The sequence below is a fragment of the Pezoporus occidentalis genome, unplaced genomic scaffold (assembly GCF_034315485.1).
Source record: "Pezoporus occidentalis ecotype Australia unplaced genomic scaffold, CSIRO_AGI_Poc_V1 ctg265, whole genome shotgun sequence".
In the NCBI taxonomy this organism is placed as follows: domain Eukaryota; kingdom Metazoa; phylum Chordata; class Aves; order Psittaciformes; family Psittacidae; genus Pezoporus; species Pezoporus occidentalis.
This window is the reverse complement of record NW_026914556.1, coordinates 105,535-121,464: the sequence shown is the minus strand read 5'-3', so window position 1 is coordinate 121,464 and position 15,930 is coordinate 105,535. Positions and strand designations below refer to the sequence as shown.

The 15,930-nt window shown below is 42.3% G+C and overlaps 1 protein-coding gene across 7 annotated transcripts in view; it reads right to left on the bottom strand.

Annotated features, from left to right (window-relative positions):
- KDM3A (lysine demethylase 3A) overlaps positions 1–15,930 on the bottom strand; it is a 35,306-nt gene that overhangs the window by 4,707 nt on the left and 14,669 nt on the right. For all 7 annotated transcript variants that reach the window (XR_009965913.1, XM_062624293.1, XM_062624294.1 and 4 more), the window contains 12 exons: positions 13,029–13,591; positions 11,566–11,767; positions 9,713–9,927; positions 6,592–6,744; positions 6,269–6,364; positions 5,808–5,935; positions 3,960–4,143; positions 3,325–3,494; positions 2,305–2,541; positions 1,551–1,722; positions 1,083–1,173; positions 221–351 (listed from right to left, as the gene is read on the bottom strand). Coding sequence is in view for 6 of the 7 variants with exons in the window: in XM_062624293.1 (XP_062480277.1) it covers positions 221–351; positions 1,083–1,173; positions 1,551–1,722; positions 2,305–2,541; positions 3,325–3,494; positions 3,960–4,143; positions 5,808–5,935; positions 6,269–6,364; positions 6,592–6,744; positions 9,713–9,927; positions 11,566–11,767; positions 13,029–13,591 (2,342 nt within the window). In the remaining variant the exon portion in view is untranslated. The remainder of the gene's footprint in view (positions 1–220; positions 352–1,082; positions 1,174–1,550; positions 1,723–2,304; positions 2,542–3,324; positions 3,495–3,959; positions 4,144–5,807; positions 5,936–6,268; positions 6,365–6,591; positions 6,745–9,712; positions 9,928–11,565; positions 11,768–13,028; positions 13,592–15,930) is intronic.

Genomic DNA, 15,930 nt, shown 5'->3' with positions numbered 1-15,930 from the left:
AACTGGAAATACTACTGGCTTGAAACCATCTAGACAAAAACACATTTAATAAAACCATGTAATGCTCTGGATATCACTAATGCCTGTAAGTGAGCCAAAGTTAGGGTTTTAAATCAATGGGATTAATCAAATTGTCTGGAAGAGCAAGGATTCATTTTGTTTACAGTGAAATCTAATCTCTGTGTGGTCAACATGAGCTTCAGAGCAAAACACTCCTTACCGTAGGCATTGTACATCTTGGGGCCCAAATCTGGTCGTACAAAGTAGTTGGGCAGTCGAGAGGCAAGGTTGAGCTTGCCACCCCTCCTGGTGTATTCTGGCAAGGGAATATTTTTCATCAAATCATCAAACCTAAAGTAATACAATTCAATGTTAGGGACTGACAAAAAGCAAAGGCAGTCTAAAATAGACCCAAGAAATGGTACTCCTTCCCCCCAGGGGGTTACAGAACACCAGGAAAAGGAACCAAGCAAGCAAGACAGGATGTATAGTAGATAAAAATATTTAACTGCTCTGGGGTAATGCTATTTCCTTGTGTAATCACTTCAACTAATATCAAATAGAGTAAGGCAGAATACCTAAGAGTTTGGCAAAACAGAAGCTTCAACTGAACTTTACATTTCAAAGTGACTCAGGGTTTTAGGGAGCTTCCAAAGTTTATCCAACTATGAACCAATTTAGGTACCTGCTTTACTTAGGAATCCAATGAACTACATGAGAACTGGTCATAAAACAAGTGATGAGGCACTGGAATGGGTTGCTCAGGGAAGTTGTGAATGCTCCATCCCTGGCAGTGTTCAAGGCCAGGTTGGACAGAGCTTTGGAAGACATGGTCTGGTGTGAGGTGTCTCTGCCCATGGCAGGGGGTTTGAACTGGATGATCTGAAGGTCCTTTCCAACCTAAACCATTCTGGGGTTCTATGAAAACTTGCTTAGCTCTGTCAGGCATCTCAAACAACATGGTTGCACATGACCAGGTGCTTCCCAAAGCTGAAGCAGGTGTCAAGCACAGCAGGATTCCTGCATTCCGGTATTCCGGGGGGGTATCACACATTATGAACAGTTTCTTTGTGAATTCCTACCGAGAAGGCATCATGTCTCTGAAGTCTTCTCCTGGAGGCCAGTCTTTAAGCTTCAGCACCATTGGTTCTCCTTCTTCTGTTCTCAGGCGACCTGTTGGCAAATGTTAACAGGTCTGACCTTTTAATAGTTATACAACTCAAAATGCAAAGAACTGAGACAAAGAAATCCTTATCCTCACTTAAAATCATGTTCATTCCACAACTATTTCTGTAGAACTATTTAACTAGTTGGTAGGAAGATCCCAAACTTCTTCAGAATGCTCCCCCAAAAGACTAAAGGCGGCCAAACATACTCCGGAAGACGAGTCGTGACAGTTTCTACCCTTTCCACATGGTGGGCATACACTGCAAACACACTGCCCAGTATGAAGAAAATCCCTGGAACATCTTGTAAGCTATTTAAGGATGATAAATTTGTGCTATTTGTTGAATGTTTTGCCTATTGGAACAAAAATTCACACTACTTACTTGAGATATCTTCAAATCCATCCCAGAAGTCTCCTACAGTAGCTCCAGTGATGATTTCATTGGTCCTGCAGTTAACCAGATCCACTTCCTGTTGGCCAAATTCTTTCCTAAAGGATTCTGGTCTCCAGAGGTCTGCATTTAATTTGTGATGCACTCCTGACACCATTACAGGCTGTGAGGAAGAAGAATATATAGTGAAGAACTATTCAGCACCAGAAGTTCTAATTCCAACCAGAGTAATGTTTTTATACAGTAGCAACACTGAAGACAACCATGGGCTCTTAGTAGAATAAATACTAAAAGAAAACCCAAGACCCCACACTATTTAATCCTTAGAGGAGGACTGAAAAGATGCTTTCACAAGGTGAAGTATTTGTACTTATGGACCTCAAAAAAGGTGAATACAATGAGCTTTTCATTTGAGTGCACATCTTAAGAGAGAAACCAAGGTACAGAGACTTTCCACCTAGTCCCTCCCAGTCTGAAAGGTGCTGTTTCTATATTGGTCATTGCTTTGCCCAGTAGGCAACGGGAAAGGCATTTTCCAGGAAATAGATGATTTAACCACACATTGTTAAAAGTGTGTTTAGAAACTGATATTGCATAGTAAAACACAGATCCTTTTATCCAAGGATTTAACAGTGCTCATGTCATACATCTCATGTATGGTTTAGTGTTGCTCATGGTTGCAGGAAGTTTATACCAGCACAAAGGGCAAGGAATATGAATTCTAAAAGCAGGAAAACTTCAGTACCTGTCCCTGCTTCCAGCACTCCCTGAAGACATTCCAGTTACTTTCATTGTTGGGGTCTTGCAGACACAGCAAGCGGTTATCACATAACCAGTAGTGCGGCGTGTCAAAGCCCATGATCGTAGGCTTTATAGTCAGTCCTTGAGGTTTCTTAGGCAGGTCTGTAATGGTTCTATTTTGCACCAGGGAAGCAAAAATGTCATCAAGGATTTTGGGTGTACTCTTGAGTCCGTTGTCTGTCTGATTTAAAAAGAGAGACAGAAGAACACACAAAGAAGTTGGTGCACTTTAATGTTCCTTGTCCTGCATACTTCTTTAAAGATGGTATATCCCACTTTCAGAACTTGCACTTGAGTTCACAGTCATGCAAAGAAACAAAGATCTGCAGAGCTTTGCTGTCTAGAAACTCACCAGCATTAAATGTCAATGCCATTTCTGACCTTTGTCTACAGTGTTCTGGCATAAGTAGTTCTGCTCTGCTCTACGTGTCAGCAATGCTGCAGAAAGCCATGAAACAGGCAGGGAACAGGGCTTTCTTTATTATAAAGAACATCAAGGAACTCTCAATGCCAATATTTTACCCCACCATTTTGAAGTCATATCTAAGAGTAAACAAAGCTCAGGAATGCCCCAGGTGAACCAGTCTGCAAACAGGATATGAGATAGTTACCCATCACAGAAGGTTTTCCCCTTCATCAGCAAGGTCCTTGATGCTTCCAGTCTAATGGCCATATCAGTGAATGCACCTGCCAGACACTAGCCTAAGGAAATTAACCTGCTCTAACATAAAACGGTTTGGGTTGGAAAGGACCCTAAGATCATCTAATTCCAGCCCCCTCCCTTAGCAAGACTTGCTGATAGTACCACTAAGCTGCTACTCTGAAAAGCATTAACTGGAGCACTGCAGTATAGAGACTTTTCCCAAATGAAGGCAAGATTTTACCTGCTGTGACATTCACAGGTTAGAACAGTGACCTAAGCCTGGTATTAACTCAAACCTGTAAACTTAAGCTTTTCATATACCTTTCCTCCAGAAGAGTTTAACAGGTTCCTCAAGAAGCCTGTGTTGTTGTTGCTCACAGGTGTCAGTATTGCACTGTTGAACGTCTGCAGGGCTGCAGCAGGCTTGGCTAAGCTAGGGAGTGTCTGGAGAGGTTTGTTCTCATTCTTTGGAATAGGTATGAGGAGTTTCTCTGAAATGAAAAGAACATGTGAGAATGGAGGAAGGATTCCGAACCATGAGAAGTGCATGCTTTGGGTTTTGAAGACAACAAGATACCTCATGCATACATGTATGTATGTACATATATATAGATCTCCTCTCAACACATGCAGATGAAATACTCCTTTCACTCAACTTTCTTCAGTACTGTAAAGCTTTTTAAAAATCACACATTCTGAAATACACACATTCTCACATTGAATTTAAGAATCCTTGCATCAATGGGATATTAACCCAGTTTTCAAAGCAGAACAGGCTAACCCTGCCAGGTTTTACTCCCAGCTGTTGCCATGGACCAGTTTGGCAGCAAGGGCACTGAACACCCATCCCAGGAGGCAGACTGCATCTTTCCCACTACAAGATACAGCTGGGTCTGGTCTTCATTCTTCTGACAAACAGCCACAAAGGGTTTACTCTTCACTGGTTCTGCACATACCTTTGTTTTCTTTATTCACATTTCCACTTGTTAGATTTGATAACCAGCTTAATGAAGGAGTATTTACTGATGCACTTTGTTTACTTCCAATTGCTGACTTTAGAGGAGGATCGTGTGTAGTGGCCTGTGGGCTCAGGACAAAGCTGTTATGTTGAAGGCTGGTCCTTTCTCCAGGTACCAAGTTCTGAAAGAACAAAGTGAGAACTTGATTAGGCACACACAAACTCTGCTCTGAAAGGGGAAGCAGTACCATGTCCAAATTCATTCTTTAAAACCGAAACTGAAATGGTTTGGCCCTTCAAAATCTATCTGGTTTCCACAAGAGGTCAGCATTGCATCTCAGTAGCAGCCAGAGATGATGATCCAGCAGGATTTGGGATGTCCTGACATTTTAAGAGCAGGCAAGAGAGTCTATCACCCCTCAAGACAAGCATAGAAAGCAGAGTTTCCCAGATGCATCTTCTGGGTTGCTTTGGGAACTAAATGCAGCTGTAACAGCAGTGCTCTCTCAATTCTAGTGACAGCTGATGTTCAGACCAGGGCTAAGCTGGGGTCCCATCTGGTAGACTAAAACAGATATGTAGTGCTCCTAAAAGTGGGGGCAAAAGTCCATTCACCTGCCTAAAATACACCTGCATATGAGCACAGCACCAGCCTGGCCAGCACAAACAAGCACAGGACTGCTGCACACCTACTCAGCTGATTTATCTGCTCTTTACCAGATATGCTAATAACAGACTAACCAGAACTGCTGCTCTGACCTGGGATTCCTGCATAACCAGCTGAATTTCTTCTCTCTGCTCAAATACTTTCCAGTCAAGAAATTATTCTGCACCTGTACCTGCTTATTGCTACCTTCTTTATTTCATCTCAATGTCTGCTGATGTTTGGGAAGGATTCCAAACATAATACAATGCTTCACACTTTAAGCTGATCCTCACACAACCAGTGCAGGACCTAATTTTACACAGAGAGGTATAGATATATTTCAATCCTGCTCTTTGCCCAGGGTCACAGAGGAAACAGAAACAGAAGACTGAAGTTAGGTCAGTCATAAGCTAACTTCTGAAACCCATAGCCATCTTCCTCACAATATGTTTCACCTCTCCTATTGATTACCAGCACCAAAGTCAAGCTCAGCCTGCTTCTTACACATTCAGTTTCCAAATAAGCTTATGAATAATCATACAACAAAATCGAAGTTACTTAATTCAGTTGTTTTCTTGCAAGATGCTGCAAAACTAAGCCCTTAATTTGTGCTCTGCTTTCAAAAGCAACACACATACATCCATTTACAGATAAGCACATGGTGGGGGGCTGGAGTTGTTAGAATCTTTTATATAATGAACAGCAAAATTCCTACCAGGATTCACACAGAAACCAGTACTTCTCCATGCTGCTCTAGCCCTTAGTTTTATTCCTGTTCAGTTAATCTATGGATTCCAATGCTCTTCCACCCTACTTATTCTTCTAGATGCTGCATGTATTACATCTCCAGGAGCCAAGGGGTAGTCCCCACTTTACAACCATTTCCATTAGTCTGTTTTTAAGACTTTTAAGGGTTCTCTCAATCTAATCCTATTTTTGTCCTAGGAAATCCTCACTGAGCATATTTCAGGGATAGGTCACTTCCTGAGGCATGAGAAAATGAGATCCCCATCCCCCCCCCCAAAAAAAAAAAAAGAGAACTGAAACAGAAAGATGAACACTGAACACAAGGTGTGAAGAAAACCCTACATGATGGGTTAGCAGTAATGGTCAGCACTGGCACCCTTATAAAGTCAGTTACCATAGGTAGTAGCTGAGGCAAACCTGTACCACAGACATAACATGAGACAGTAGCAATACCTGTTTTGAATCCTCCTTTAGAGTTGGCTTTGATAGTGCTTTGAACTGCTTATTTGCACAAGGACAATTAGCCTTTATTCCCCATTTTGTTCTTATGGAGTGAACAATATCACCTACATCGTAGAGAGCTGAAGGAAAAGAGTCATTAGTGAGCTCATGTGGAATTAGAGCATCCAGCATTCAATAAGCCTTTATAAGAAATGGTGTATCTATGCAGGTAACCAATAGTACATGAAGAGAGTTCATCAGTAAATGAGAAGTTGTGATACTTCTTTATAAAGGTCAAACATAATAAAGCAGTACTAAGAACACAAAGGCTATTCCAGGCTTTGGACAACAAATACTAAGCTTTTACTAACTTCATTACTAAAACCTCCCCTCATTCAGTACAATCTCAACAACATACAAAGGACAGTAAAAGCCTACAGCTTCCTTTCAGCCCAACCTAATATTTAAGATACCTTTTCCAGGAATGATTTGTGTAGGCATCAGATTCTCTGGTTCATGTACCTGCCCCTTCACACATTTAAACCAGGAGAAAGTATCCGAGTCATCATCTGTAAGACAAAACCAATACATTGTTTTATTAGCACAGCTTTCACCCTTCTCTAGAAGGTTACATGTTTTACTGCTATTGACACACCAAACCATAGGTCTATAATGAGTTCTTTTAGTTGGGCAGGTTTATTGTCTTGTTGCTGAGGGTTGTTCCTGACTTCCAAGTTCAAATTACACGTTTGAAGGCTTGAATTCCTTTGCTGGAAGTAGCAATATGCATCCTCACCTTCATGCAAGCTTTTCTTCTTCATCCTGTAGCAATCTACACACACACCAAAGCCACACTTGGAGCAGACCCAGTGAAGGTTGAAGATTGTGGTGTCACACACATCGCACATCTCCCGGACTCCACGAACTGCACGCTTCCAGGCGACCTGTCCTGAGGGAATTCCCAAAGTGTTAGTTTCATAGAATGGTTTGGGATGGAAAAGACCTTAAGATCATCCAGTTCCAACCCCTTTCCCATGGGCAGGGATGCCTCACACCAGACCATGTCACCCAAGGCTTGAAACCGAAACCATTTAGTTTAACCAAAACTAAGTATTTGCACCTTAAATATAGCTCTATTGAAGCACTTCAGTGTTGCTGTCTCCTGTGCAGCACCAACTGCATCTCTTACTCCCAGCATGTATTTGCCCAAGTGAACATGCACACTGCTGACATCCACCCAAGTGGAAGTTCCACAGCTACCCCAGAAAGAAGTTATTAGCAAGCTAAGCTTAATGTCAAGATTGCTACACACAGCTTGTCCTTGTTTTCTGCTCTACAGTATAACAGTCAAGTAGTTCTTTTCAGCAGGTTTTCTATGTGTTTACAGGTGTGTATCATTCAGAATGGTAAGTAGCTTCTCCAAAGAACTCACTACTGCTGTTCAGGTTTCTTATCACCATCACACTCCACCTCTCCTCATCCCAAACCACTTTTTCAGTTCACTCAAAACATCCCAAACACTGACAGTATCTTACAAGCCCTTTCAGGGCTGCATGATGTACAGATTATTTCAGCCTGCTCTCAGTTTCATTATGACACCAGTTAGAAAACTAGACTAGACAAAAGCACACATCTGTCTGCTCCTCCTACCACCTTCCACACTTGTAACTGCTCTGAAACTCCTCTGCCCGCAACACCTCTTCATTTTAAAAGCAAGTTATGAGAGACCATGTCCTAATGTAGGCTAAAAACACCACACCAGCACCCCAGACATCTGTTGCTTTCCTTCTGCAGAATGCCCATTAGCTATGTATGGAACAGAACTAGAATAACTTGGCACAACTTGTTCTTAAGTAGGAGGTAAGAATTCTTTTGATTACTTTGCTTCAGAATTCTTCCAGGAAGCTGAAATCCAGATAGCACCGCCTCCATTCTTCTCTGCTTTTAAACACACGCACTATGGTTACCATTTTCTAGGCCAATTTCCCCCCAAAACAGGATGAAGGGGGGATTTTTGTTACCTTTTGCATGATATTTCAGTTTGGGACGTTTTGTCCTTTTCTACTCCTCCTATTCTTTTATTTCCTCTCAGTAGTTTGATTGCATCTCCTCTTTCCATAGACTCCTTTCTGGCACTTGATGGCCAAGGAGCAGTGTGACCCAACAAGCTGTTCTTTCTACACTGGTCAATCTTTTATTACACAGGGATAGTTTCACTTGTGCTTTTCTACTAATCCTTCAAGGAACTCTCTTTAAGGAAGCCCTCCCAAATAATCATCATCTTCATGCTCGTTTGTGTTTTAGCTCTGCCTGCCAGGCTAGTAACTCACTGGTAACAGAGAAAAGGGCTTGACCCTGAGACATACTATGGGTGCAAAAACACTCAAATACAAATGATCTCCTAAAAAGCAATACCTGAATGAGCTGTTGTGGCATTTTGGAAAAGGTCAGTTTGTCAGAGACTGAATTTTAATGACAAGGAAGCGTTTCACCTGAGCCCTGCAAAGAAAGCTTTACCATAGCTTCAAACTGTGGTGGCAGAAAGAATCTACCTCTGTCCTGTGCCAACTGAGTGAGGGCTCTTCTCCTGAACTGTTCAAAGCAGAAGAATATCCAGACTGTAAATCACTTCTTTCCTACCCAGAGCATTAATAATACCCTCCAGCAGTTTAATGAAATGGAGTTTCTTCACTCTCACCAGCCAGGACAATAAGTGAAGAGGAATTCATGACGTTTTGCTCCTTTCAAACCACCTCCAGAACTCACATGCGTCTTTGGTTTCTGTAGCAGAGGGTGTCTCTGGTAGGTACGTTAGTAGATGCATCCTCTGCTATTAAGAAACACAACACCTCCCTTTTGTTTCATAAATTCCAGCCAAAATGTCATCCTTCTCAAAGTGTTTCAGTATTCCAGTCTGTACCTCTCACTCTGCCTATCGATACTCTGGCTCCAAAGGCCTAAATACGTTCCAGTTCAAGCAAAGAGCACAGCTTGCAGATTCCAAATGGTGCAGGGTAAGATATTCTAAAGTATCTCAAGTCTTCCCTTCCCTTGTGAAGGGCATTCAAGCCTGTTCAGGTTTTTGTCTTCTATTCAAAACCCTGCAGTGACTCAAACTGGAATTATCATTATATAATGTCAGTACTATCTAAATGCATAAGACATGGGGTAGACAGTCTTTTAAACTGCTCTGCTTCTCAGTCAAGTACTCATAATCCAAAGAACAAATATGGTTTTAAGAGTCATTCTACTCTGAGAAGTGATTACACAAGATCACAGCCTTCCCCATTTGTCTGCTCATGTTTGCTACAGAAAGGTTCTGACGTGGCAAGAAAGCCTGTCTTTGAGGACACAAGGTTTGCCCTGTCTGCTATATACAGATAGCAGACAGGGAAAGCATACACTATATGTATATATAATTACTTAAAGCAGTCCTACTGGAAACTTTCAGGTGGAGGAAAAGGTTTTCCTTACTGACTTGACAGGCAGCACTAGGTCCATTATGCAAGAACAAAGTAGGACCAAAGCAATCCAGTAGGATCTGTTCAGCCAAAATGAAAGCTTTATTTCATTTACATGCTAAGAACAGACTGTTGTCAGCTGCCTGCTGGGTTTCTTTACACTTTGTTTCATAACAGAATTACACTCTCTGCAACAGGAAAAGTAATTTGATAAACTGAGAAAAGTCTTTGACAAAGAGGGTAGAATTTCTCTTCCTTTTCCCCCGCCTGAGAGCAGAGCTGTTGACACAAGTTCACACTGGCTCTTAACCATTACCCCTCTCAGAGGAGGGGCAAACACTGAAGTCTCACATGACATTTCCAAATGCATGCAATATACTTTCACATAGGTCAGAAGCCTGAAGTTTCACATATAATTATTAAAACACAGGTTATTTTAATACAAGTTGATCTTACTGTGTGGTTCAATTGTAGACATCATTTCCTTTTCAGATATCACCAGCTGACAGAAGTGGTCTCCAATGTTGGCCAGGATGTACTTGGCTGTGTCAAGATCTAGACCCACAACATTTCTTGATAAAGGCAGCCACAAGCTAATAGCCTCAGGATCATACTTATTTGGAGTTAGGAAGCCTTCCTCACGTAGTATTCCATGCTTATTAAACTGCAACCTGTGGGAAGAAAGAGGGAAGAGGAGAAACCCATCATCTCAAATGCTTTCTTAGTTTACATTCACTCCAATGAGTCAGTGCTTGAATTGTAAATATGTATCCTGTATGTCAATGAGTTTAGCTCTTAATGGTTATAATAGGCATGGATAAACATACTGGTCATTAGCATTAAGCACACTTAATGTCCTTAGGAAATCTTCTACAAAATCCTGAAGATTTATACTGTTTCTTATTCACACAAAACCAAAATCAGGTTAACAGGTTTTAAAATGCTTTGTCATGAAGGATCCCACCTTCACTAAAAAGGGATGGTTCTATTAGCTTCATGCTTTTAACCAGAGGATTCAATGGCTTTGAACTGCACTGCAAGTCTGGATTCTTACCCTGAGAAGGTGAATCGGCAGTCTGTTGTTACTCTGGTCTCGCACATTTTTGAATGCTTCAGTTAATGTCAGATTATCCCAAGATTTACTACAGGAAAACCTCTAATCTGAGATTAAACAACAGATTAGTAGCACTTCTATAAACCTTTAGCTACAAAATGTGCAAGAGGGACAGTGTTGTAGTGGAAGACTAAACCTCAAGAAACAAGCAGAAGAGTGGAAGAGGTTCTTTTCTCATTGTCTTTGTAACCTTTCTGCTTTCAGTTTTCTCTGTTCAAAAGGTCTTGCGGCTTTTTTTACAGCTTTTCTAGTCTACCTAGAGCCTCAAAAGAAAGTCATCCCTCTGAAAGCCAAAAGGAAAACTGAGAATAAGTCAGCTCCCCATCTCCCTTGTGGGACAGTAAATAGTATTCTTGTTTTCCTCTCTAATATCACAGGTGTTACCTTCTTCCCTGGAAACACAGTCCACACTTCAAAGTGTAAGTGGGTGTGGGGAAAACAAGAAGCATGTAACAACATCTGGATGTGAGATCAAATAGTTCATGGAAAAATATTTACACAACTTAAAAACAAAGGGAAGGACATGTTAAACACAGTCAGACAATATGCAGCCTGGGCTTCCAGACAGGCTTATGTTACAGTAACAGCTTAAGCACCTTTTTGAATGGCTTCCTCATGGTATCTTAAGAATTCAGTAGATTAAACAAAGGTTTTGACTCTTCCACTCACAATATCAGAGCCTACAACTCTTCTGCAGCTGGGGGTATAGGTCTGATATTCCACACATCCAACTGATAAACTTCACGAGACATGCACAGAATCTACACTCTCACTCATGCCTCCAATACTACTGAGAGCACTCAAACCAAACTCATGTTGTCCCACTGGCACTCACCCCAGAACAGCAAAATCAAGAGCTCAAAGTACTGCCAAAATATTTTCTACTCAAATTAAGCAGTTACAACATTTCTAAGGGCTTCAAAACCAAAGGCAACCTCTCAGTAGTTAGGTATAGTCCTAGAGCTGAACAGCTACACACTGACATCTAGCTAGGTTTGAACCAGAGATCTAAATGAGACCACCTGGACCAAATAACTGGTTTGTATGTGTCCTGGAAGATGGAAGTCAATGTTACAGCTACACAGAGAGCACTCAGCAGACTCCCTTTCAGAAAGGAAAAAAGGTCATTCAACTTGGACATGTTATTCACGTTTAAAGAGCATTAGGGTCTATAAAGAGTCAAAATGGTTCTTACCTTCTAAAGTGAAAGAATCGACAGAAGACAGTGGAGTCTTTCTGCTCTTTGTTCTTCCTGTAGCTATCCAAACGGCATTCCCTGCATTTGTGCAAGTGAGGTGCAATGTTATTGCAGGAACCATCCTGTACAAATGCTTCTCCACTTTGCTGCAGCTTCTTCACTTTAGAAGCATCTGATAAAATGGACTTGCGAACTAGTACTGCAGGGAAGAGCAGTGGAGATTAGACAAGCTGCAATTTCTTACATAAAGGTGCAAGTAACTGCATTTTACTGAAAGATCGATATCAGATTTTCCTATTTCACCTTACATGGAAACAAAGTTATGCTGAAGTGTTTGCAGTTGGCAGAGAGCTGTTTTCAGGTCAGTAGAAACTGTCTCAAGCAATAGTTCCACTGGAGTCAAGTCCACTGTGGACTCAAGTTTAACAACTCCTTTTGCTCCTCCACAGAGGAATCAGCATCTGCTTTCAGTGAAAATCCTTCAGCTCTCAGGGCTGGAGTAGTTGAGTGCTGGGCAGACCAAGGCACAAAGCAACCACACTTCACAAGTACTGAAGACAGCTTTGTCTTCAAGCATCACTATCAAAACACAAGACTGTCAAAAGCACAACCTGGCCATTTCTCAGTCCTGTTTGCACCCTTCATGCTGCAACCGCCTTTGGCACCTTGCTGTAACAGATGCCAAACACTTGTCTTCCTCCCACACTGGAGGTGAGGCCTACCAGGGCACAACAGCCACTGCTTGGCTGGCTCCATACTCACATTATTTATGGAATAGCACATCATAACCCCACACCAAGCAACAGGAGACTGGGAAGGAGAGGTGGGTGTGCAGGGAGATTCCCAGAACCCTGAACAATCAAATGATGCACAGCACAACACATAACATCAGTGGTCCAGCTCCTTAAATAACTACAGCCTTTCCCACTCTGTCCCATGTGGAAAACTTGAAGAGCTCCCCACATGGAACTGAGCACAGGAAAGAGATGAGGTGGGTTATTCTGGGGTTGGGTAGTGTTTGACTCTGGGTTTGGGGTTTTCTTTTCAGAACAGTAATGAAACGAAAGCTCCTTTTGAGCTAAGCCTTGTTGAGAATACTTTCCCTCTCACCTTGCTTACAAGATTTAGAAGCAATGCTAAAAAAAAAAAAAAAAAAAGAGGTCTCACTATGCATCAGCATTTGCATTCCAAAGAGAACCTTGCTTTTTGTAAGCTATTCTGTTCTTGCATACATTTGGTAACAACTTCTTTCTACAATTTAACAATTAGTCCTTTTCCTTCATCAGAAAGGGACATTTTTCCTCAAAATGCATTCCCCTTGTAAAAGAACTCATAAATTACTCAAATTCCAGATTCACTCACACAATTTAACTTACTAATTTAGCAGATGTTACAAAGGACTTACTTGTATGTAGTTACACAAAGACTTTCAAATGACATAAGGTTTTAAAAGTACTCACTATTATCCTGGACCTTGGCACTTCCAGTCCAGAAGCCTTCACTCTCAGTTCTGTCATAAGGAATCTCAGCTGAATTTCTTCTAATAAAAAGCTCCATGTCTGCAAGTTCATCTGGTTTGTTTCCTTTGTGGCTGTTGCAATTGCTGTGTGATTTAAATCCAGACTCAGTGAAACAGTGAAGATGAGCATCTGAGGTGGAGGGTCTGCAGTCTAAAGTCCGCTGCAGCTCAGCAGTGCTGCTGCCCCGGGGTATTGCTATGGAAGGGTTTGGATGCTGCAACTGTTTTACAGCAGTGTATTCTTTTGGAAAGTTTGTGGTGGGCTTCACAAGAGGTTCATTGGTGGTTTTCATGCTGGTTCCTTTTTCCTTAGCTGAATCAGTCACAGATGAAGATCTTGAGGTTGTCAAAGAGGTATATTTACCATTTGGATCGGTAAGGTTTTGTGTTTGTTCTTTAGATACAAAGCCCACTTTAGGAAAGGCTGGCAGATCCTCCTTCAGTGGTTTCATTCCAGTATTAAGACAAGAAGGATGAGTTTCTGGTAAGCTTCGTCTACACGTGCTAGAAAACAACATGCAATGATCAGACATATATCAAACAAATCAGCACATCTAATGCTCAAATCTAGTCACGTCTAAGGCCCGAAAGAATGAATTTAAATATGTTATTTTGAATTACGATGTTCCAAGATTGTAAACTGGGTGTTAGGTAGGTTTGGGGGGTTTTAGGTGGGATTTCTTTTGGCTTGATTTTTCCAAGAGTTGAACAGAATGAGCAAGCTGTACACATACTGGGAGACACAAACTTCAGTACTGCAGCTACTCCACTACCTTCCCTCACAATGAAACAGTTACTTTCTAGTTTTGTCCATGCGACAACTGTATAACCAAATCCATTTCACTTGCGTGTCTGTGTGAGAAGATTTTAATGCTCAAGGAACTGCTGGCTGATAATACAAGTCTATACTGAGATACCAAAACTGCTCCCACACAAAAAAGCTCAAATTGAAAACATCTTTTCTGCATTTATCTTGTGAGATACACACAAAAAGTTACAAAACCCAGCCCCAAACCTACACCACTTCTTTTAACGTTAATACACAGAATTAGTGTTTTCCTGTCACATTATTTCTACCATTATATTCATTTTTGTGACAGAAGCAGGGTGTCTGCCAGAGACTCCAGGTAGGACCATTCTCCCCAGCTGCGGTATAGAGTACATGGTTTACAGCTGGCCCGGTCCAGACTGGTCCAAGGGCTACTGCATGAACTATCTCTTGTTTAATTTGCTCAAAGGCTTGTTGCTGCTCAGGGCCCCATTTAAAATCATTCTTCTTCCGGGTCACATGATAGAGAGGGCTTACAATCGAACTGTAATTCAGGATGTGCATTCTCCAGAACCCCACAGCACTCAAGAAAGCTTGCGTTTCTTTCTTATTAGTTGGTGGGGACGTTGCTGTTATCTTGTTGATCACATCTGTGGGGATCTGGCAACATCCATCTTGCCATTTTATTCCCAAAAATTGAATCTCCTGTGCAGGTCCCTTGACCTTACTCCGTTTTATGGCAAAACCGGCTTTCAGCAGGATTTGGATTATTTTCCTCCCTTTCTCAAAGACTTCTTCTGCTGTATTGCCCCACACAATAATGTCATCAATGTATTGCAGATGTTCTGGAGCTTGCCCTTGTTCCAGTGCAGTCTGGATCAGTCCATGGCAAATGGTAGGGCTGCGTTTCCACCCCTGGGGCAGTCGGTTCCAAGTGAACTGGACACCCCTCCAAGCAAAAGCAAACTGTGGCCTGCACTCTGCTGCCAAAGGAAATGAGAAAAATGCATTGGCAATATCAATCGTGGCATACCACTTGGCTGCCTTTGACTCTAGTTCATACTGAAGTTCTAGCATGTCCGGTACGGCAGCACTCAATGGTGGTGTGACTTCATTCAGGCCACGGTAGTCTACTGTTAGTCTCCATTCTCCATTAGACTTTCACACTGGCCATATGGGGCTATTAAAGGGTGAGCGGGTCCTGCTGATCACTCACTGACTCTCCAGTCTACGGATCAGCTGGTGGATGGGAATCAGGGAGTCTCGGTTGGTGCGATGTTGCCGCCGGTGCACTGTTGTGGTCGTGATTGGCGCTTGTTGTTCTTCGACCTTCAGCAACCCCACCACAGGAGGATCCTCTGAGAGACCAGGCAAGGTGCACAGCTGCTCAATTTCGTCAGTCTCCAAAGCAGCAATACCAAAAGCCCACCGGTACCCTTTTGGGTCTTTGAAGTACCCTCTCTTGAGGTAGTCTGTGCCAAGGATGCATGGAGCTTCTGGATCAGTCACAATAGGGTGCTTTTGCCACTTCCTCCCAGTCAGGCTGATTTCAGCCTCCAGCACAGTCAACTCTTGGGATCCTCCTGTCACTCCAGAAATATAAATGGGTTCCACCCATTGACAGCTTGATGGCATCAGGGTACACTGTTCATCGGTATCTACTAGAGCCTTATACTTCAGTGGGACTGATGTGCCAGGCCATCTGATCCACACAGTCCAGTAAATCTGATCGTCCCCTACCTCTACCTGGCTGGAGGCAGGGCCCCTCTAATGGTCATCACAACATCGGTCACTTACGTCTTGTTGACAGGGATTAGTCTTTATCACAGGAGCTGGAGTAAAATCAGCTCTTTCGCTCCATCTGGGAACCTGCTCACCAGAGACTGAAGCCACAGCTTTCATGGGATGATCAGCCTTGACATTTGTTCTCCTCTTCAGTTCATGCACCCGTTCCTCCAGAGCTGAGGTAGGTTTTCCATCCCGCTTCCTCATGTCTTCTCTATGATCCCACAAGTAAAACCATAGGGTGACCCATGGCATATACCTTCTATATCTTCTCTCTTGAGCAGTAGGA